Consider the following 24,206-nt stretch of genomic DNA (forward strand, 5'->3'; position numbering starts at 1 on the left):
TTAAAAATAAAGAAATGGAAGTAATAAAACACTTGATTGATGCAGAGCTAAGCCTGCCAGTGCTGACTGCAAAGAGGGCTGCTAGACTGAAACATCTGAAAATGAGGCAATAGAAAGTCAAGGTAATATGAAAAGCATCACACTAATAAATACTATGCAATCTGGAGTGACAGGGAGGGATCAGATACGTTTTTAAAAAGATGCTGAATGGTAAGTGACATCTAAGAAGTTTTTACTCTTGTGTGTGTGTCTAAGTTTTTAGAAGAGCTGAATCTGTTTTGCTCTTGCTTCACTAATGATATATAAATTTCATATTTTTGTGAGGATGTTTTCTACTTGAAAATCCTTTAATTTGCTGATGTTTTGAGACAAGTGAAAATTTCACATAAATAGCCACACAGAATTTAAATCACCTCTTGCTTTACTTCCAACTGGTTAGCCTACTGCAAGATAAGAGCTGAATGTTCTCATTGCGGAGGTACTGTTTTATTAGTATTTGCACTTAAGTTGTATTTTATAACGACTATTCTCTTAAGTGTATATAGAATATCTTTTTTTCTACCTCTTTCAGAAAACAAAGTGCACATTTTCACTTTTTTACTGTGTTGAAGATCTTGTGTTGTGTGTGTGTGTAGTCCCCTCTCTTTTTGGAACACAACCCAGTCTGGGTAGAGAATAGCTGACAGGAGGCAATAGTGCAGTGCTCATCTTTCATGAACAGAACTGACCAGGATCATGCACTGTGTTGCAGATGGTCTAACAGATACCTTGAAAAGTAGCCTTAATGCTTCCATGCTTCTCTATGGAAATATCTCACAGAATCACAGAATCATCAAGCTTGGAAAAGACCTTGAAGATCATCCAGTCCAACCATTAACCTAACACTGACAGTTCCCAACTACACCATATCCCTCAGCGCTTTGTCAACCCGACTCTTAAACACCTCCAGGGATGGGGAGTCCACCACTGCCCTGGGCAGCCCATTCCAACGTCTAACAACCCGTTCTGTAAAGAAATACTTCTTAATATCCTAATATTAGCCTAATATCCGGTATCTCAGTCATTCTGCAATTTTACTTAAATCTCCTTTGTAGCCACTTTATATTGGTAATTCACAATAAACTAATGCAGCCAGGCTATTCTTACTGATTCACAGCTTAAAGCAAAGGTTCTGTTAGTCCTCAAGTCAATGACTTTGCACATTGAATTACTGAATTTTATTTATCTAGTCTTCAAGATAAGTGAGCTTCTCCCTGTATTAACATATCTCTCTTCTACATGAGCAGCAATTTGTAAAGCTGTGGTTTTATGACCTTAATTCCTTGACTGCTCTTGATGATCTTTATCTCAGCAGCCTTGCAAAAGGTCTGAGTTTCCCTCATAGTGGCAGGACCTGCAAAGTGTATCCGTTAGAGTATTTTTTTCAGGTAACTCAGCATTCTGTGTAGGTTTTGACAGATGCATTGATTCTTGCTCGAGCAGGTCCCTCAAGTAATGCAAAAGTTCAGGGCTTGTGATTTTCTGCAGGGCATAAGTTATACATCTATGTATGTGATCTCAGAATGATGAGAAATATGACAGCCACCTTCCTGTGCATTCAGGGTCACTGCCTCAAAAAGGCAGCTGCTGCCAAAAACCATGAGTAGAATGCTGTGATATTAATTTGTTTAGGCAATCCATTGATCTGTGAAGGTGATACATTGTCAAAGGCTGAAAAAAATGCATGTCTACAAATGAGAAGACTTGAGAAAGCTGTGAGAACTCCTGATTTTGAGCTGTAATCTTTAATTACAGAACTCTAAAGCTCCAAGATGCAGTACAACTCCAGGTAACAGGAAGAAGATGAGTAAGTGGAAGTATGCCAGGATATATCTCCTTTGTAGGAGAGTGACAGGAGAAGGGAGCACCAGGAATAGCATGGTAATGCTGCTGCAGCCAGTCTTGCTGATGGGTTTTACAGAATCTGTCGGAACATAAGTCTTTACACCATACAGCTTTACATGAGGAGATATCCTGCTGCCAATGGGAATCAGTCTTCTAGCACGAGGATGACTGTACCAGCACAACTGAGTACAGATCGGGGGGTACAGATCCACTGTGTGGACACTTCAGCACTGATCTCTCTAAAATGCTTGAGAAATAGACACAGAGAAAAAGCAAATGCTCAAGTTGGCCTGCTGACATGAAGTTGGAGGGTAGACTGACACAGGTATCAATGCCCAGTTTGACAGGGATGATGCTAAGGCTGCTATTTGATGAATTAAGACTACTGGAGAAGGAGAGGAGGACATCTGGAATATCTGGCCACATGGAACTAAACAGAATAGAATTTCTTATTTTGTCACTGGCTGTGCAAGACCCCACAGCAGCTGTATGGACCAAGGAAATCTTGGATCAGATAGTTAAGTCTAGAGAGATAGAGGGAGATGGGTCCTTTGTAGACATCCTATTATCCAGTCTTCCCAAGAGTTAACCCTTCACATGTTGTTGTAAACAATGAAGGCAGAGCAAACACTCCTGTGTGTGATCTGACAATAGGAGCAGTGTACAGGTTTAGGGGTAAGAGACCTTTGTAGCTTTTTTAAACAAGAACTGAACCCTGAAGGAAGGAGCAGTGAGGGAAGCTTCTCAAACATGGCTGGCAAACTGCAAGCCTGGAATGTCAGCAACTTAGAGGAGAGTCTTGTACTGGAAAGCGTTACAAGAATAAGGAGGGTTTTGGCAAAGGCGGCAAAATCTGGGAAAAGGAAAAATTATACAGCACGCACTACAGTGAAAAAACAAGTAATGAGGAACACTCTTATGAAGTAGTGTGGTTGAGAGGAACTGAAATGGCAGTAGACCTGCTCTTGCTTACATGCAATGTGAGGAGGGGAAAAGCCTAATGTACACCATTTTTAGACACTGCACAGAAGAGACTTTCAAGTCCCACGTTATAGAATTTCAGTATACCCACTGTCAGATCGGATGTGTTTATTCTAAGAACCACTTCATTTTACTGTACCTTATTTTTCATTAAGTGTGTCTATTGCAGGTTAGAACACAGGAGCTCAGAGTGAGCAGTTAGCTGGTTGTCTGGCCATAACCAGTCATAAATAGCTTAATGGAAAGAATTGTGTGCAAATCATGATTTCTGCCCTAGTAAGCAGTAACAATATTCCTTTTAAAATAAAACAACAGACAACACACTTGACAAAACTGGGAAAACTTATTGTAAGAGCTCAGATAAGTAACCCAAAAGAATTAAAAATCCTTGAGAAAATACTCCAGTTGGGTAGTAGATACTCATCAGTATCCTGGGAAGTGGAGACACTCCATTTGATTTTGATAGGACAGTACGAATTGTACATTGGTTAATTTGTAAATATACAGGCAAATTCCAGCTCCACAAATGAAATTTTCCAAACAGGATATGAGCAAGCAGATGAGACATCAAAACAAGCAACCTGAAACTGCAAGACCAGAACTAGACACAAGTACAGGTGAGAAGTAAGCAGTAGCCAGTTCTTACTGTCCCTACTCACCCAGGTATCTGATCAGGATCATACAGAGATGACTGAACCTGCAGGACTTTTTTTTTGTCATCTTCTTGTGAAAAGATTTACAACAGGCTTCATTTTCTTCCTCATCTGAATGGGTAGTTTGTTACCCTTGGCCTTTCAAGACCTTTGCTTACAGTCATGCTTGCCAATGTTTCTTGGCAACTGCAAGCTTCTTTTTGCCCTTCAGTGAAGTGTGGGTTCATGCTTCTGTATAGCTACGAATAAAGAGTATACTTCTTTGCATGTTGACCTGACACTCCGCTCCTCTTATGTCATGGCAGTCTAATGATGTTTGCTACCACATTTGGAATGGAAAGACTGCACACTATTGAAAAGAGACTTTATTTTTTCTTTACTGTTTCATTAATGGGAAGTTTGATACTTTAAAGAAACTCTTGTGCTTTGTCAGCCTTGGTAGCAGAGGAGTAAACAGCCTGAAGTACTGTTCTTCACTCTGAAAATCTCGATACAGAAGATTATATCTTCCTGTTGGATTGCCTCAGCTGTACACTGATGCATCCAGAACTCTCTAGGCCAATCCAGATGTTTGTTGCAGGTACCTCTTCAAAGTAAACTTTCAGATTAAGGAATACTGAAGTTCACTATTTCCTTGAAGATTCCTCAACTCAAATTATGCTCCCTCAGAATCTTCTTGGTGATTCCAAAGAAAAAGCAATTGTTCTGTCTCTCCCACCATCTGCAGTGGCCTGCCCTGTGTTGTTCCTGTCTGAACAGTCTGTAGGTTGGGGCTCATTCAGATCATCAGGTGGCTCAGGGTTGTTTTTTCATTAAGTTCTTTTCTATGAAAGATTCTGGAGGTGCTAAGTGCACAGAAAACACTTGCCTCCCCTTTGAACACACATATGGGTAGTTACAATTCTGCCATTGTGTAGTATGTTACAAGCAAAAGGGAGTAAGGTCCTGCTTCTAGTCTTTAGGGAGCCATTGGAAATAGGGATGTTAAGTGTTGTCCATGAAATCAGTTTCTGTACTGTTCATGTACTCAATCCATCCTGTAGCCTAGGTGTCTGGATGCCCCTTTCTTTTTAATTTGGCAAGTCCAGGTCCTTTTTGCAATTCTCCCAATGCGATACTTTTCTCCACTGAACATCCAGGAGTTGTGATAATTACATACAGTGTCCATTCACTGTTACAAAATCTTGAAGGTTTTCCAGTGATAGGCTGAGTCCATCATACCAGTGATCAAGTGCTGTTGGTAGCCAAGCTACTTAATGTTGCCATTTCACGTGTTTGCTTGAGACCACTTGGTCTTTGATGATACATTCACTTCATCATCCAGAACCTTGGTAGGGCATCTACCATAGATGGTAGTGCCTGTCCTGCTTTGGTAGGCACTTCTTGACTGATGAAGTTCTGACATCATTCACGAAGTGGTGTTGTGTTGGGTTGGAATGGTGCCTACTTTTGAAGAAGTAAGGTTATTTTCTACTAACCAGCTTTGAGATATGAAATCTTCAGGTAACCTTTTTTCCTCATGGAGATGGTGCTCTAACAAATAACAACCTTACTTTTGGAGTTAGTTTACTTGCTTATTTAAGAACAGAGAACAAAGCTCACCCTTATGTGAAAGACTTCACCTACTGTGATTACACAAGGTAAAAAAAAAAAAAAAATCCTTAATATCTCATGTCAAGAACATTTTGTTTGCTTGCAAGTAGCCTTATGCTTCTTTTGTTCTTAATTTGTTATGCTAGTCAAGTTGAAGACCAAAGTCTGTGCACTTTTCCTCTGTCTTGGAAGTCTGCTCTGTTTACCCAATCCCCATTTTTGTGTCTAATCAGTTAATTGCCTTAATGACAAGTAATTTAAAAACACTGAAATAGCAACTTTAAAATCTACATTATCCATTTGAAAATGTAGAATTGTATTGTCAGATGGTAGAGTTATATCATAGAATTTTATGCTGGGTTCCAAGAGTTGAAGGGAAAAAAATTCACGATTTTTGTAATAGTGATGACATACTAAATTTTTTTAAATGTAAATAGTGTAATATATAAATCAAAATGTGCTCTCACTCCTGCTTCTGCTTCAGTCAATTGAGTTCTTTAATTTTGTTTGTGTTGAAAATAATGTTACAAAAGGTGAAGGTATTGTATCTTTGTGAGCTTTCTTGCCTCATTTACCTACAATGCTGTTCTTGCAGGAAGGATTTAAAATTTGTCAGTGACATTGAGAAGGAAATGAGGATGCTTGTGGAAGCTGTGAATAAGGTCAGTATTCAGATATTCTGTATGGCTTATTATAAGAAACAGTTTTATTTAGTTTGGGGGGAGTTTGTTGTTAAACTTTATTAATACTAATAGTTAGGAGTTGACACTAGATCAGTTTGGGCTCCAATAGGGGGCACAACTTAATTATAAATAGAACAAAATTTTTAGGAGACATAGTAGTTAAGGAACATTTTGGTGACAGCCAAGCTTTTTTTAAAAGATTCAACCAGTGCTATGCTTGAATGCATCAATGAATTATCATTCATTTTTGGATCTCCAGTAATAAAGTATTAATTGTCAAAGGTGGCGTTTAAAAGTTCAGAATTTGAGGACAAAAGCCTAGACTCTTCTGGTACCTGTAATGGAACTTGCTCACAAATTTGTGGATGTCTTCCTGTGTTTGTTAGTGTGTGAGATAGTCCTTCTCCTTCTATAAGGAGACTTGGATTCAGCCACAGTTGTTTGGCAGACTCCAGTATACTTAGGTTAATACCACAGACACAACCACAGGTTTTTCAGTGAAAGCAGAATTCTGCCTTCAGGCCTAGCAGGTTAGCATACTCCTGACTTGCTGCTGCACCACATCTGACCCAGTATATGTGGTTCAAAGGACAGTGTAAGCCATACTATTCTCAGTTGCCCTTAGCTCAAGAAAAAGTTAACCTTCTATAGAAAGCATTAATCTCCTTCCCTCTACCCTCTAAGGACAGTTCCATAACTTTATTCCTTCTTTTTTATGTATGATGTTTCTTAATATTTGTGTTTGTCAACCTGTCTGATGTTCTTGCCCATTGTTTTCCACATTGGAATGAAAGTCTAAAAGGGGGCCATCTGTCTAATTAATCTTCAGGCCTCTCCAACCTGACACTTGGTAGTAGATGCATAGAACAGTTGTTCTGCCCAGTGTTGTGTTGCCTGTGGTTCTCCAATTTTACATATACCTTCATATACTGCCTTTATTATACATACATATGTACACAAGTGCGTACATACATATGTATTTCTATATATATGACAACTGTGTATACCAATGTATATGCCTATACTAGTATCAAACCAAGATAGGTAATATATATTTTAAAAAAAAGAGCAACCAGAGGTCTTGAATTTGCAGTATACAATGGATTAGTGACATCAAATATGACAGAACAACAAAACCAGAGAGCGCGAAAGCATCTGCAGTGCTTTAGTTCTCAGCAGTAATCAACTATTTGTTAAATAATGATCCTGCGAAGCAGACAGATCATATGTATTGAAGAGCATCTACATTGCAGAAGAGAACGGAAGAATGAAAGCAAACCAGATGTGACAATCTGTTCCTTGTCTGACCTAAAGGGAGAATTACCCAGTGGTTACTTAAGCTTTTATCACGATCAGGATGAACCAGTTAAGCCCGTGTGACAATTCAATATCTCAAGGATCAGTTCCTCACCATCCTGCCCCTCAGGCTCTTGGGAATTGCTATTCCATAAGGTACAAGAAGTCCCCAGAAGTCAAATTATATTTCAAAAGGGAAGAGATTTCTTTCTGAACACCAAAGGTAAGTGACACAAGCCTTGAAGCTTGGTAGCTATATATTATAATGCAAATGCAGATAAGAAATCATTCTTATTTCATGAAGTCTTCAGTAGGCGAGCACAACAGTTACCTGAGGAGTTCTGTGACAATCTCAATAAAATTCTCTGTTTAGTTACATATTAACTTTCACAAGACTATCAAATTCTTTCTTGAGATGTTTAGATTCCTGATTACCAGTTTTCTGTTTAGACACCCATTCTGGATCTGCATTATTCACATTGCTTACAAGCTTCCTGTGCTTCTGCACATGAGCCCATTTGGTAACAGCAGATCAACTTGTGCCCTGCTACACAAGTCTGTAGTTGTTTCACAGAACTGTGGAATGTTTGAGGTTGGAAGGGTCCTCTGAAGGTCATCTTGTACAAACCCCCTGTTCAAGTAGGGCCATCTAGAATCAGCTGCCCAGCACCATGTCTAGACAGCTTTTGAGTATCTCCAAGGATGGAGAGACCACAACCTCCCGGGGCGATCTGTGACAGTGCTTGCTCACTCTCACAGTAAAAAGTGTTTCCTGATGTTTGGAGGGAACCTCCCGTGTTTCAGTTTGTGTCCATTGCCTCTGGCCCTGTCACTGGACATCATGGAAAAGAGCCTGGCTCCGTCCTCTTTGCACCCTCCCTTCAGGTATTTATACACATTGATGAGATCTCCCTGAGCCTTCTCTTCTCCAGGCTGAACAGTCCCAACTCTCTCAGCCTTTCCTCAAGGGAGAGATGTTCCAGCCCCTTAATCATCTTCGCGGTCCTTCACTGAACTCTCTCCAGTACATCCATGTCTCTGTTGTACTGGGGAGCCCAGAACTGGACACAGTACTCCAGGGGTGGCCTCACCAGTGCTGAGTGTAGAGGGGAAGGATCGCCTCCCTCAGCCTGCTGGCAGTACTTTGCCTAGTGCAGTCCAGGATAGCCGTAGCCTTTGCCACAAGCGTACATCAGTGGCTCGTGTCCAACTTGGTGTCCAGCAGGATCCCCAGAGCCTTTTCTGCCAAGCTGCTTTCCAGCTGGGTGGCCCCCACCATATACTGGTGTGTGGGATTGTTACTACCCAGGTGTGGGACTTTGCACTTCTCCTTGACAAACTTCCCGAGGTTTCTGTCAGCCATTTCTCCAGCCTGTCAATCTTGTGCTGGATGGCAACATGCCCCTCTGGCCCATCAGCCTCTCCTCCCAGCTTTGTGTCACTGGCAAACTGGCTGAAGCTACACTCTGCCCCATTGTGCAGATCACTAATGAAGATGTTGAACAGGACTGGAACCAGTATGCGGCCCCTCTCCTCTCCTCCCAGGGCCAACCAGCCTCCAACTAGACTTTGTGCTGCTCATCAGCACCCTCAGGGCCCGGCCGTGCAGCCAGCGTTCAATCCACCTCACTGTCTGCTCATCCAGCCCCTACAGCAGCAGCTTGAGGGGCTGCGAGGTTCTTATGGGAGACAGTGTGAGAGGACTTACTGAAGGCCTGGCAGACACCAGCCACTGCTCTCCCCTCATCTACCAGGCATGTCAGGTCACCATAGAAGTTTATCAAGCCGGTGAAGCATGATTTCCCCGTGGTGAAGCCATGCTGACTACTCCTGAGGAGTTTCTTGTCCTTCATGTGCCTGGAAGTGGGTTCCAGGATGAGCTGCTCTGTTACTTTTCCAGGAATCAAGATGAGGCTGACCAGCCTGTAGCTCCGTGTATCCTCCCTGCCTGTCTTGAAGATAGGAGTGACAGTGTGTGTGGGGGCCATGCTCTGACTTTCTTTTCCTGCAAAATAGTGGCATGTATAGTGTAAAAGGGAACATGTCCCCTGCACTGTGAAGTTAACCTGCTCTTTACTCAAATTCTTCTTGCATACATTTTATTTCTGGAAGTCTCAGAGGCTTTATTTTCTCCTTGTAAGAGTCATGTTTCTTCTTGCAACCCACAGGTATTTATGTTGTCTTTGGCATGTCTCTGTACCTGGTAAGTGTTACTAGTGTTGCTCATTTAGGCCTGTGTCCAAGCTGATCAAGTCAACTCCCCCTTTTTATGTAGCTGAAGACTGGATTAATGAGTTTGACATGGCATTATGCAAGGAGACTGTTTTTAGTTGTTCTGCCATGATCCATAAGTCGTCCTTATGCTTGAGTCTGTGTTGAGTTATTTATGATGACTCCTAAATTCTTTCTGACTAAAATTGTGGCTTATTTTCTTTGTTTCTAAATGTAGAACTCTACTTACTTGTATTAAAAGTATTTTGCATGCTAGTCTATCAAGCATTCAGATAGCTCTACGTATATCAGTACTGTGTCTTTCATACTGATTACTGTTACTTATGCTTACACATTTCACTGACTTTTTTTCTCTTTGTAGATACCAACTTCAGCTTAACTGAATAAATTAGTAACTAAAAGGATTTTGATATAAATTTTAGCATTAATAAGGTTTAGCTGTATCTATCATAATGTTACCAGAAAACCTGGCAGAGGAACTCTCTGTGACTTTGCCTCATGAAAATCTGTTCCTCCAGACTCATCATTATGTACTCGTCTAGCATAGCAAAGTTGTCAGTGTTGATATGTAAACAGACAAGACAGGAAACATTTACATCATCCAACTCTGTCTGCATATGGACAGAAATTCTGATGTTTTTCTGAGTATGGAACCATCACCACTTTTTTAAAGCAGGTGTTACTAGTCATCATAAATAGGTACAGAATCTGTCGGGTTTTCTTCATTCAAACGCTTGTCTATATGCCGGAAGTGTTGTAATAGGTGGGAGGCTTATTAATGTTTATTATTAAGTAAAAATTATATCCTGACAGCATGTGGTTACCCTGAAGACTTATGGAAATGATTAACCACAGTTTCTGGTCCAGTTACTATTCATAACTTAGCTGTTTTACAGTCTAAGAGGAGACAGATATTAACTCTCTATTTACAGGGTAACTACAGTGTAGCTCTGATGTATAGCTTGCTCTATTACATGTGGTCGTCTTTACATTAATTTAGGTGACTGACCTTCTGTAAATCCACATTGACTACCCCCAGGGACTTTCTCCTTCATGTACCTAAAAATTGCTTCTAAAAGGAATTGCTCTATGATTTTTTTCTCAGGCTTTGAAGTGTAGCTGATCAGCCCATAGCTCTTGGGTTGTGTTCTGTTGTCTTTGGTGGTTTTGGTTTTTTTTGAACACAGTTGCAACAATAACCTTTCTTCCCCCTGGCCCCCCTGAAAGAAAACTTCACCTTTTTTTTTCCTTAACCTTTTCTCTTGAATTCAGGGCAAGCATACAAAGAAGAGCCATTGCTACCCACCAATGAACAGAGATCACCGCAGAATCATCCATGAATTAGCTCAGGTTTATGGCATTGAAAGTGTGAGCTATGACAACGAACCAAAGCGTAATGTTGTTATCACTGCAGTGAAGTACGTAATTCATTATCGTTTTCAAATCTACTAACTATAGTTTTAATAATTGGATGTTTTTATCACTTACTCGAATGAGTTTGTTTATAATGCAATTTGTAACATGCAGTAACTTCCAGTAGAAGTTTTTAAAGGAGTTTTTAAACTGATTATTTCATAGGCTTCTATTTCCACTACCAAATAAATCTTTAGAGAAGAAAACCCAATTAGAAATAAAAAAGCTAATAAAAGATTTTGTAAGACTGTTTGCTGTTTATCTTAGCTGTAACTTTTTGTCTTTTTGCCATCAGTTAAATTTGATAGAGTTATCAAAAACAGTAAATGTCATAAAATTTTATGAAAACTAATTGCTGGGTTGAAAAGTCATACCTAAATTTGCACCTTCTTTGAAAAAATCTGATATTTGAACTTACTCATTCTCCATTTATCTGAAACTGTCACAGAGTATACTCCCTCTTTAGCTGAGGGACTATACTCTGAGCGGCATATTTAGTTTAGCACTGTCAAATTGTGGTTCTTTGACAACCAGTTGTTTTTAACAGTAGATATTGACTGTAATTATAAATAGTTAGATATGTTATATAGTTATAAATAGTTATATATGTCGTCACCTGTGCTACTAGAGTGCCATGAGCTGCTCCTGAGCCTGTTCATGGGTTGGTAACTTCGCTACAATCTTGGGTTTGTTTTTTTTTTTCCTGAGAGATACGGAATACTGCTTTGATACCCCTTTCTGTTTCCATGAAAGAATTTAAGATACTCTTTTTTGTTTCTAGTAAAGTAAGAAAAAAGATCATATTTGAAAAAGCTTATTTAAGAAAAATAACTAGAAAATAGATGAGGGGGTGAGAAATCAGTGAAGAGGATAAGGTGTCAGAGAAAGGAGCAGAAGAGATGACTATGCTTTAAAAACAAAGACATATCCTGCAACTTGAGAATGGTAGGCCTTTCTGTGGTTTTAAGAGAGATTGCATGCTTGTTCCTTCCCTTGTGTTGTTCAGAGAGCAGCATACTGTGCAGAACACACATGCTGCTATTTCACCTCTGCCACTCTTACAGACACCAAGTGGTCTACTAAGAATATTCTTCAGCTATGTAGCAATGTTTCTTATTTCAGTGTATTCATCCAAAGCTTCTTTCTATTGTCTTTTTATTTGCCACTTCTTCAAGACACAAAAAACATTAAAATCTCAGACAAGTGATAGCTCAAGTTCCAGGATGATATTTTTGAGTATTTCACAACAGCTTCTTCAAATCCAGGGGCTAGTAGTCAACAGGAAGTCCAAATGGTTTGATTAATTTTGTTTCATCCTATTCTCAGCATTCCCCACAGATTTCTATTGTGGGCTTCTCAGAGTATCGATAATTCAAAATGATCCTAGGCAAAGAGACCATTCTTTCTCTTCACACTCCCCCGTTGTGTCATTGAATGGGTAGCATCGCCATACAGGTTGGTCAGCAGAGTAAGAAAGTCTCCTTGGTGCTAGGAAAGCTTCCTCCAACAGGACTTCTTCCTGTTCTGGATATCTAGGAGCAAACACCACAAATCTGCTTTCCCCTCAGCCCCTGCCCCCATCATCATTCCACCACGTCGGTAAGAGTTGGTGATATTAGCTGCACTGGAATCACTAATGTATAGTGTTGCCAGGGTCTAACCACATAGAGAGCATTCCCAGTATTGACTGTCAGAGTTGATCTGAGTTACAGTTCTGGTGCCATTTGAAGTATAAGACTCCGAGTGAATCCTTGCAAGTGCCCTTCTCTGCTTCCCTGTTGGTGATTTTTACAGTCACCATTTTTTGAGCAGTTGCAATGCCAGATTCCTTCTGGTCCAAAGGTAATGTCCAGACTGGTATGATGAAAAGGGGAAGGCTTTCATCTCCAAGTTGACACATGTGCTTCACTGTACCTGTCAGTGGTTTCTTGAAGTCTTTTACTCATGTTAATTTCCTCCTATGAATAACTCTGGATGCCAGAGCCTGTTAAGGGGTGTCTGCTTGTTGTTACGTAGTCACTAGTGTTCAAGCAGCTTGTGTGGACTTGAGACATCCTGGAGCTGTTTTTGAGAACAGTCATCCCTGTAAGACCCGTCCTTTTCCTGTTCCCTCCAGGAAGAACAATAGGGTCAGTCTCTCCTCACGAACAAGGGCACTTTTCAGGAAGGTGACAGGGTCCCTGCATATTGTTCTTACTGAGAAAACCACATCCTGCCACAGTCTCATTGATGTGTTCTCTATTATTCTTCACCCAGGTTTTGTTTTTTTCCTTTCAGTGAGGTCAATCTGGAGACAGTTCAGGAGTGGTCAACTACCTGCAAACTACACAAGACCAGCAGGGACAAAGACCTAAAGAAATTAGACACCCTGTAACTACATTGAACACCTTTATCAGATCATGGCAATTGCATCACAGAAGGCAAAAACTATACATCCCAGTGGCAGGGTTGAAAGGAAATTCTATGTTCTGAGGAAACAGAATTATTCTTTGGCTTCTTTTCCTGGGCACGTTTCAGTACTTGATCTCCAGGTACAAGTTCATTTTACTTAAGTTAACTGTCTCTGCAGCCTTTCTGCTATCTGGAATAACTTTATTTCCAATTTGACAGAAGTTCTTATTACTTCCTGAAGGTACTCTGTTACTTTAAGGACTTTTATTCAACTTTTCACTCTCTAGGAATTTTCTCCTCTGCCATGAGGAAAAAGCTAACTTTCTCACCACCCCCTTTGCAATTACAAAGGCCTTTTCCAGTGACTGCATCTCAGCACCTCTAACATCTAAAGCAGTTTATGCACAAAAAATGCTACAGGTCACCAGCCAAGGTGGTTTTCACAACAGTCCTGCTCCAGATAAAAAAAAACTACATCTCTTTCTTACTATTTTTTACTTCAGTCCTGACATGGTTTGCCCTGAGAATAGTATGTGTTGCCTCTTGACAGCTTATGACATAGGATATGTGAAGTCTAGACAATCAGGAGATTGAGAGCCACTGGCTTCTTTATTTCACCCAGACTGTATCAGCTTTTGGAGACACTTCTCACAAAAACATGCTCTGTCTGAAAGCTGATGGATCATTATTGTAAGTGGGCAAAGAATTTTGTAGTAGTTCATACCAAAACAGATCAGTGCTGATCCATCCTGGAGTTATGAAAATTGAACTTTCAGTTTTTAAGGAGAAAATAAGTTTGGGTCTGAATTTCCACAGTTCAGTTTTATACAACAGCCCATCCTGTCAGCACTACCAGTGCATTATAGTCAGCAGATAGTTAGTTATATTCTCCTTGTCTTTCCCTGGAGTGCTGCTAAAAATTTGTCATCTCATCTTTGTTGCTTGGGGAAGGCAGTTGTCTTTTTTCCTTACTTTGAGAGTAAGTTAATAGAATGAAGAATGGCAACTTTAATATCAAAATGTCCAAAGTACTTGCAGAGCCTTTTGGTTCCATCTCCACAGCTGTAATAGAACTGATGATAGATAACCATGATTTACCTTAGCAGGAAGGGAGGATCTGCTTGTCTCCTTCTTTCTGTCAAGTAATTAGTCAAGGATTTTTTCCATTGTACACCTATTTAGTTGAATTAATTTGTTTGGTTTTCTTCCAGATGAGCTGAACGTGATTGGCTGTTTAATTTCTTTTTTTTTTTTTTTAAATACTCACAGAATTTTTGGGAGATTGGAGTCAGTCTAGTACCATCCTGTGTGTCACCAAGGTATACAGGAAGTGGTATACATCTTGTTTGAGTGTGAGTTGATAGATTGTCTCTAAAGCCTCTGTGGTTTCATGGCTGGACAGTCTGCTGTATAGGTCTTCTGTTTTGTTTTTTGGGGTGGTTTTTTTTTTTTGGAGGGACACTAAATCTTGTCAAAACTAAACCAGGGCTGGGCAAACTTGCTTCCACGATCTCCTCTAACTGCCCAAAAGGCTTTGATCCCTCCTCAGTTTTAAATGTTTCATATATTAACCTTCTACATGCTTGGAACATTTCACTTCAGAGCAGAGCTGCTGTATTTACTTTCTTGGAATGCGGTAACATTCTCTTTTCTAGTAGGATCTTTTAGCTAAATGTAGAAATAAGTGCATGTGTATTCTGGAATGTATAAAAACAAAACACTTGAAGAACTCTCATTTATTTTATTTTTTTATTACAGAACTGAGATTTAGCCTGATGTTTTAAAGACAAACACCTTACTTTACTTGGGGAAGGCCTTTCTAGCCTTTCTGGTTTTGGCCTATTTACCTCCAGTCAATCAGGTTTCCATGTTTTTGCACACCACAGTTCATAAAAGTGAAAGGAGACAACAAAATATTTTCCCATCTACCTTTGTCCTCTTTTAGTCTTTTCAGGTAGAGCTCTACAACTGAGAGGTAACTGAAATGATAGTGGGAGCGTTTGGCTTTATATGCCAGGTTTGGAGGAGTCTTATACACATTTTATACAGGAGGGGAGAATTAGCTGTTCTCAACTGATAGGACACTGATATACTTGCTGTTAAAATGTACATGTAAGCATAATATAGTCTTGAAAAAGTTATGATCAGTGGCAAGTAACTTTTTCTTCAAATAATGAACACTTTCAGTGTTGGGGAGGTGGGGACACTTTTTGAATTGGTGACCTATGTTTGCAAGATTTTGTAGCTCATTTGAACAGACTGTCAGTACTCAGTTTAAAACAATACTGAAATGGGGCCAGGGATCATCACTTCATATTTTAGTGGACTTCTGATTTACCTTGAGAATGTTGTGTCATTTTTCATCTGTGTTGCCACAATATCACAGGAATTATATTTTCAGAACTGATGGAAACAAGAAATGCTGGAAATAAGACATACTTAATCTTTTTTGAGCTCTGGAATAGAACTAGTGTTCATCTGTGTATTGATGTGAGATTTCAACTGCTTAGAGCTCTGAGAGGGGAGAGGGGAAAAAAATACGAATTACCAAGTAAGCGACAAAGCATCGAACTCAACACATGCGCGCTTGTGGAATTATAACAACACACAAGCTATTATTTTGCAGTATTTTTTTGCTATTTGAAATGTAATTTTGAAAGGAACAAGATAAACTTGAAAGTAGAAATTTAATGTGAGTAGTAAACACAGAATCTCATGGTCTAGAGGACTCTGCTCTAGGAATAGTTTATTTAAAAATTAATGAATAAAATAAACAAGAGGAAACATTATTTAGTGATTGACGTAGAATCATAGAATTATTTAGGTTGGAAAAGACCTTTAAGATCATTGAGTCCAACCATTAGCTTAACACTACCAAGTCCACCAGTAAGCTGTGTCCCTAAGTGCCACTTATACATGTCTTTTAAATACCTCCAGGATGGTGACTCAGCCACTTCCCTGACAGCCTGTTAAAATACCAGAAATGCAATACTTGCATTCTAGGGCAACGTATATCTGTTCTTTCACAGAACAGAGGTAAGATCAGAATCAACAACTTAATAGTTTAATTCGGCATCATGTGAAGACAGTTCACTGCATCTTCACAATGTGTTAACAGTTGATCATGTTGTGCACTTTACATGCAGAAATGAAGGAGTCTGGGCACCAACACTCAAATCTAGTAAACTGTTTCTGCATCTTTTATAGACAGTGATCAAGAGACATCTGGTTTTGGTAATGAAAATGGACTTTGCACACTATTGGTCTCCATGGTTGGAAAAAGAAATATTTGAATAGATGATTAAGTGTACAAGTATGAACTCTGACACCAGAACTGCTACTTACAAATGCAACTCTTTTGCCCTAACTTCTTAATGAATATAATTTCCTATTGAATTAAATAACTTTTATTTCTCTAGAGGGAAATCCATTTGTCCAAGCAATACCTTAACTTCTGTGCTGGATAAAGAAATGCAGAGCCGGCCTCCACCTCCTATTCCTCATTACAAACAAACAGATAAGTAAGGAATTTGTTTTTAAAACAATATTCTTCAATTTTGTGCTGAGTTATGTGAGGAGAGTGTTCCTGAGCCTCAACTTTATACTCCCTATTTCTTTGTTTTCCCAACCCACACGCAACTTTGGAGCTTGCAACCTGCACTAAGACTTTCTTTCCATAGAAGTGAACCTGAAATGAAGTGCTAAGAAAATGTAGGATTGACTGTGTGGCATAGGAGTAGTAATATAACAAATATTGTGGACTTTTTAAAAAAAAAAAATTTAGTAAAGATTAGATAGTTCAGAAGAGATGGCTGTTTTGGAGTTTTTGGGTTGTTTTTTATCTTTAACTGTTCTTTGTAAAAGGGTAATGTCTTACTGGCATAAAATGATTTATTTGGACAGTTAGTAAATGTATTTTTCTTATGTAGATATGACTACACAGCTGGCTATAGGTGAACTACTATTTTTGTCAGATATTGAAAGTTACTGAAGATGGGATACATAAGGCTTCTTGGTGAATAGTCTACTAGAACAGTCTTTACTTTGTATGACCTGCCAGCTTCATGTACCTGTAGTTATCTCATAGTTATGATTTTTTTTAACGGATGGCTTATTTTTTGTTGAGGTTTACCTTTCAGAACTTTTTTCCCTCAAGTTATTTCTAAATTAGCATTTGAAATTACATTCTGTGAAGCACCATTTACAGAAAGGGACAACTTGATTTTGCAGTAGCTATTGGGTGTTTAAGCTGCTGCTGGAGAACAAAGTAGACTGCTCTGAGAAAATTTAAATTGTTTCAGAACTAAGCATCTAGAGCAAAACACATGTCTAAAACGACTGCTTATGGTGTAACTCAATGTGAATTTTAAAAAGGTTGTTACTCTTTATTTCCACTTCTGTGGGATTCCTGTCTTCAGTGACCCTAATGAAAGGGGGTTATGTGGCAAAACTAAATAAAAAAGAAAAAGGCTTTAGCTATTTGTCTTTAATCACTAGAAGTTAAATTTCAGTTGCTTAATTCTACAAAGTTTTCTGAAAGATCTCATGCTGTCTTATGGAAAAAGTCTTTACAGTGTTTGTATTTGATATTACGATATATTTTTTGGTACTCTTGCTTTTAAAGGTGAGCAGATTTGATCATCAAGTCAGTTCAAGAATATTTATTTTGTTCTTTCTTTTGAAAAGGCATGTTGAACATTTAGTCTTCAGTACAGTTTAGTTTTTGTAGTAAATATTACCAGTAAATAGTATTTGCTGGTAATATTTGTTACCAAATTGTAATTTTAATAATACAACCCCAAAGCAAATTATATCAATTCAGCCACACATTGATGTACATTAATTTAATAAAGTATATGTTTTGTCCAAAAATTGGTTAACAAAGGCTTTCTGGAGCATTAAGGTACTTCTATTAAAACATAATATAGAAATGCATGCCGTTTACCAATGTGGTTACCAGTGCAGTTACCAATGCAGCGTGCATGTGTACACTGAGATGTTACAGGAGTTTGAGATTTCAGTTTACTTTGTATCTTGTTTTTCATGCAGGTGAGTAACATTTAATATTCTTATAATTTCAGGAGTAGTGGAAACAGTGGTTTATCCAAGCCAGTAAAGGAGGAGCCAGTAATTGACTACTTTGATGTCCAGGACTGAAGTTGGTGTAGAATTATGATATAGAAGCTTAGAGGTGAAGATACGAAGTTATCGTGTGAGGCGCTTTTTTGTTATCTGTCAAATGATCAGTTGTTCAGCATATTCATGATTTAACATCTGAAGTTAGATTGATTGTGATACTTCAAAAAGTTATGCATTTTTACAGTTCATGTAACTGCATAACACCTAACAGTAGTATAGCTTTTTAAACCTGGATTTGGTGCAATTTTTTATCTAATGTGCTGTCAGAATGATGTAGATTTCCATTGATGCCTTTAAAGTGAGAGAATTGGTTATGAAATATATTTTTGGAGGTAGTAGGAACAATGATAAATCTCAAAGATTTATTTTGACATATCTCACGCAACTTAAAATAGACCAGAAATAATCTGTGCTAAAAACACTAATGGGATTATTCTTGAAGTGTTTTTATATTTTTATTAATTCACTTTTGTGTTAATGTGGTAAATCTGGGTACGAGTTACTCTTCTACATGGAAGGAAGTAAAAAATTTAGTCTTTAAGTATAGATATATACATTTAAATGCCCGTTAATTGCACAGGCGTCCTTTGATTTGGGATAGGTGGGGAATTAAGACGTACTTTGCTTTATTTCAAATTTGATGTGTTAAAAAAAAAAAAATCACACACAAAAAAAACCACAAAACAAAAAACACACAAAAAAAACCCAAAACCAAAAAAACCACCCAAAAAATCAACACAAGAAATTTATTAGTATTTTATTCAAGACCTTGAATAAAATCACACTTTATATATTATTTTGGTGTTCTGTTTGGTTTAATTTGTATTTAGATATGTTAGCTTGATGGTCTTCTGGGGGTTTTTTTGCATGGTTTTATTTGGGGTTTATAATATTTTTCTGTACTGTGCAAGCTTAAAAAATGTGTGAAGTTTGGTTTAAGTATTTTATGAATTTGGAACAATATTTGTGAAATTTATAAGACCATCTGTCTAAACTCTTTGACAATGGAAGATCTTTGTTTTGTGGGAAATGCCATGAACAAAATGGGAGGGTGGTTTAAACTGTGAAAGACACCAAAGTGGTCTCATAGATGGTGAATTGTTTCCAGAGGATGAGTTAAGGTAGGTGAGTAGCTGTCTAGGAGAGGAGATCATAGGTCTGATTGGAAGAGGTGGCACAGCTCTGAATTTGAGTAATATTTGCTCACTTGAGAAGTTTTTTTGAATTAATAACTTTAGTAACTCTGATACTGAAGCACTCTGTGTTCCTTGTGGCTGGCTACTCGTAGCACTAGAGGACAGTCCCCTGTACAGCAGAGGCTGCTGCTAAAAGTGGCTTAGCATAATGAAGAAACAGATCTAGCAGAAAACTTGTCATCTGTTGTTGATTTATTTTTCAGCCAGCTCACTATGGTATGAGTTTTGTTGCTGAGAAAATGGAAGGCAGTTATCCATGCCTGATTCACTTATAGTTATCACATGATCCTGAGCCTTAACTGATGGATTCTGTGACTACATTTCATCTTGAACAGCTTGTGAAACATGAAAGAATGAGCAGCAAACTCACAGACCATATCTGTTCCCCAAAATGTTCTGAGAATTAAAATACCTACTGTTATTACCTATTTTCATAGGAGCTTATTATTTCACATTTTAAAAAAAGCAGTCTTAAATGTTTCTAAACCTTTGAAATGCATATGCTTCAGGTAAAACAGTTACCAGAAGGATTCTCAACCCTGAAGAGTGTTCAGGCTTTTAATTTGCATGTAGTTATTTAAATTGGTTTTACCTTTTTTGTCTAATATTTTGTGAACAGAAATGAAAAATAAATAAACATAGCTTATATTGCCCTTAATTTCTTAAGCAAATTAATGTTTGATTCTACAAGGTGTACTGCTTTGCTAAGTTCAGCTGAAGAAATAAGTTGCTTGGCATCTTTCCAGAAATGTATTTCTTAAGCTCTTCACAATGAAGGGATTGATCTATTCCAGTGCTTGCAGGCAAGTGCCAGCTCAATGTGGCCAAAAAAGGCTAATTCTGGTCTTGAAGCTCAGAGCTATGTTAATATAGCACTGTTTTCAAGTTAGTAACACTTGTTAGGGAGAATGTACATAGTTGTACTGCAAAGGTAGGTTCTGGACAGGAGCTGGCATGTGTCTCGTGAGCTGAGAGTATAAAGTTAGATGCATGTATGCTGGAGCACATGCAGTTGGTATAGCATAGGTAGACCTAACATTACAGAAAACCAAAGTGATTTAGGTGATAATAAATAGAATAAAGATGAAGCCTATTAACTTTTTTCACAGTTTCACATCAATATAAATAAAATGTCACACTTGCACCTCTGATTTGAAATCTAAAACTTAGAAGATTTTAATAACATTAGATTTAGCTCTGCTCTTTGGAATTTTTATCAGATTATGGCTTCAATGTAAAAATGTGAACCCTGGTGAGATGCACTTCAGCAGTCAAGTATTCTGCCACTGCTTTTAATAAGAAAACCCAGGTAATCTTCAGCCTCCCAAGATGAGACTAATAATTGTTACTGAATCTGTTCATACTGAGAAGTCGTAATTCTCATTGCTAAACCTCTTAACTACATTAATGTTAAAATCCTTTTATAGATCTGTATGTTACACATCTCTAAATAATGGCTGTTGGAGCATATCTGTAGTTAAGAAGCAAGTCACATGTACAGAAACACTCAATTTTTAAATGCATTTTAATAACTTGGTTAAAAACATGATACCATATATTTACGCAGGAAAGTAATGCCAAAACAAAAGTATCGGTGTTTTTCTTCCCCAAACACAGTTACATAGCCTTAAGAAGGAACTCGACAAAGTTTAACAGTGGTGCTCTCCTCTCTGTTCTGGTTTGCTTTTGCTGCAATGTATCTGTGACTTTCATACGGAATAGTACTAAAGGTTGTAGTTTTGATACCTGTGATAACTCATCTTCATATTGCACGTGTGCCTCATGGAAATATTTTTCAAATAGCTATTTTGTAAATCTGAGCTGGTCTTTTCATATTTTATCTAATAGAAAAAATGAGTGGATAAAAGAAATCTTTCGTCAGTGGCAAAAATCCTATTGACAGCACTGGAACCAAGACTTAAGCTTTGATATGCTAGTCATTTTCCACAGCCCTAAGAACAATACTGTTTCTTGTAAATTTATTTAAAAAAAGTACTCTGCAATAAGCATTTTTTTGAAATAAATCATGTGATGTTGGTTGGAATTCATGCAACTTCATGAAGTGCTTTTAAAATTGTGTATAAAATAGGCAGATACTCTGGCATTTGGGCTGTGCTATTACCTATCTATATCGTTTAACATGTCTAAAGTGCTCTGAATAGTCAGTGCTTGGGTTTAACCTAAAATTGTGTAAGATGCGTAAGTAGACTTCAATACCGCTGTTTCTGTGGCAATTTTGTACAGTATCTGCCACGTAATGAAATGAGCAAAGTAAAATAGTTCTAAACCACTTATTCTTAAGTTATTTGTTGAAAGCTTTATATTTGACTTGATTTTTTCAAGTTACTGGTATAAAATTACTTTCTTTATAAACCTGAAATAAATTTAACTTGAAAGTTCAGTGCTTTGGAATTGTGTGCAAGCTTTGTCTTGGTATTCCAAAGTTTGAAGACTGAAGCATCACAGAGAAACAGTAAAGATACGAATGGAAGTTTGGGGAGTCCTTTTCCTCAGATTCTGAAATAGGAGGTGTGTTTTCTTGGATTTGAAGTGATTTTCAATGAATGCTGTACGGAGAATGAAGCAAGTAAAGAGGGACTCTCCAAGAAACGGAGAGTAAGGATTATCTGCTACCTTCTTGGAATTCACAAGTACAGGAGAGATGAATATCTGCATAGAAATGTTCATTTTGGTTGTCTGAAAAACCCTTTACTATGTCAGCCTAAATGATACTTGGCAATAAAACGTATGATTTTAACTCATTGTCCCTTCATTGTTGTTTGCCCGCTGTTCAATTGTGATGGTGACTGTAAGGAAGAGTGGTATGGGGTGGGGACAGGGGGGAGGTGAGGACTAATGTCACTTAAAAGACCCTGCAGGCATTAGCTTTAACGAATACAGGATGACGAATGTTACGGGGTGGTGGTGAAAGCTTTGCCAGCACAGTTCAGTAGATGCAGGGAGACTTAAAAAGCAAACAGCCTGAAAATCAAAAGTTTGAAATTATTTGAACTGCTTCGTCCTGAAACTTTCATAATACCAAGTAATGCATCTCCAACAGCAAAAGCCACAGAAATTAAGAATAGCAGCAAAACATTAGTGGCCTGACCTGATATTTAAATGGAGTGCAAGATGGCTCAAAAATTCAGGAAGTGATCTGAGATTGAAGAGGTCTTAAAAGACAGCTGAAAACCTTTTGTCTTACTACCTCAACTGTTGGTAAGCTTGGACTTCCTTTTCAGGATATTTTGGAAGATGAAGATAGCAAGTTGCAGGTATATAACCATTGCAAAACAGATCTCAATTGGAAATCTCAGCCTGAAAAAATTACTGCAGGGCTGTCATCAACTACGTGACCAAGCATGTCATCGTTACCAGTGTGCTCAAATGGCAGCGGAAGAGACAAATCAATTTTGCTTTCTGATCATTTATCTTGTCCATGTTTGGAAATAGTCATTCAAGTCATGATATGGTCACAAGAATCCCCTACTAGGCTAAAAAAACCAAGCTTCAATAGATATTACTGGTCAAATAATCTTGGGTTTTGAGTATTTTAGGCTTTGTAGATGCTGAATTCCCAATAGAAGCCTTGCTACTTATATGCTGTTCTCATCCTTTAATAAGATCCTGAGTTCATAAGATGGTTGATGTGCAAATTTTTATGTCTATACACTTGTTACTTAACCATGAACCAGAATGCCAGAGATATTAGAAAGGGTATCTTTAGAAAGGCTGTATTTTGGTTGCTCCTGAGCTCTAGATGAGGTATCTTTAGTCTTTTGTCATCTCAGGATTTTTGGAGGAAGTCATGCAGCTGCTTGAACAGAGGGAAAGTGACCCCGTTGCTGCTATCCTGGGAGAAGACGGGTCCCAGAAGGATCCTGGGAATCCTTTGGTGTTAATAGGACCCTGTTGCAGGTTGGCAATGTGTGGATCCTTTCAGCTTCCAGCCAAAGGATAAGTGAGAGTGCCTTTATGTTCCCTGGGTGAAATTTGCTGAATATGCTTTGCTTCCTTCTAGAGTAGGGCTGTGGTATGGGTGAGGTGCCCTTCTATGGCCTAGACATGTCTTGTTCTGCCACCCCATGAGCTGCTGTTTCCAGCACTGTATATTTTTTTTGAAATCAGGATGTCCAATTTTACACTTCCATAGAAAATAAAAGTCTTTTTCACAATAGAAAATGCTTTTTGCCACTGAAATAATCTTTCTCAGAGCACAGACCAAGGCATAGCACCTTTCTGGTGTTGCAGGCAATCCTCTGTAAATTGGTCTAGGCTCCATCAGTGTATCACCTACTGTTGCCTGCTGTGGAGCTCTTTTTGAGAGGAAGGAGATGCAAAACATATCTGTTGCATGCTTTGCTTGCCACTCACAACTTTACTTTCTGGGAAATCATGTCCAAAAACTGTCTTCTGGTAAATGATTCAGCTTGCTACTGAATCTAATGTGTGCCAATTCCAGTATCCAGTCTTGTTACATCCATGTTTGTTCCCTTAAAGTGTAGAAAATTTATTCTAGTCAGAGGACTAGAGGGCTTCATTTGTAAGGAGCTGTAAGGAACTAAGGTAAAACTCATGATCACTGTAAAGAAAAACCTCAATTTTAATAGAACACATTTTATATAGTAGGTAGGAACCAAAGGGCTGCCTTTTTCAAAATTGTGTATGTAGGGTAAGCTTGCATGTTTTACTAGGGAGCATTTTTTAGAAATCCAAGTTCTAGAAAATAAGGCTGTGGTGAAAAC

At 38.3% G+C, this 24,206-nt stretch overlaps 1 protein-coding gene across 4 annotated transcripts in view; it reads left to right on the plus strand.

Annotated features, from left to right (window-relative positions):
* NFX1 (nuclear transcription factor, X-box binding 1) overlaps positions 1–22,219 on the plus strand; it is a 71,626-nt gene extending 49,407 nt beyond the window's left edge. The window contains exons 21-24 of one of the 4 annotated variants that reach the window (XR_012623942.1): positions 5,707–5,773; positions 9,259–9,293; positions 10,595–10,740; positions 16,546–16,645. Coding sequence is in view for 1 of the 4 variants with exons in the window: in XM_074830499.1 (XP_074686600.1) it covers positions 5,707–5,773; positions 10,595–10,740; positions 16,546–16,647; positions 18,208–18,283 (391 nt within the window). In the remaining 3 variants the exon portion in view is untranslated. Of the gene's footprint in view, positions 1–12; positions 211–5,706; positions 5,774–9,258; positions 9,294–10,594; positions 10,741–16,545; positions 16,648–18,207 lie in introns of those variants that run through there. The other 3 variants (XM_074830499.1, XR_012623943.1, XR_012623944.1) reach the window with 3 other exon arrangements.
* Positions 22,220–24,206: the final 1,987 nt, after the last annotated feature.

The sequence above is a fragment of the Strix aluco genome, chromosome 1, assembly GCF_031877795.1.
Source record: "Strix aluco isolate bStrAlu1 chromosome 1, bStrAlu1.hap1, whole genome shotgun sequence".
NCBI classification, from domain to species: Eukaryota; Metazoa; Chordata; class Aves; order Strigiformes; family Strigidae; genus Strix; species Strix aluco.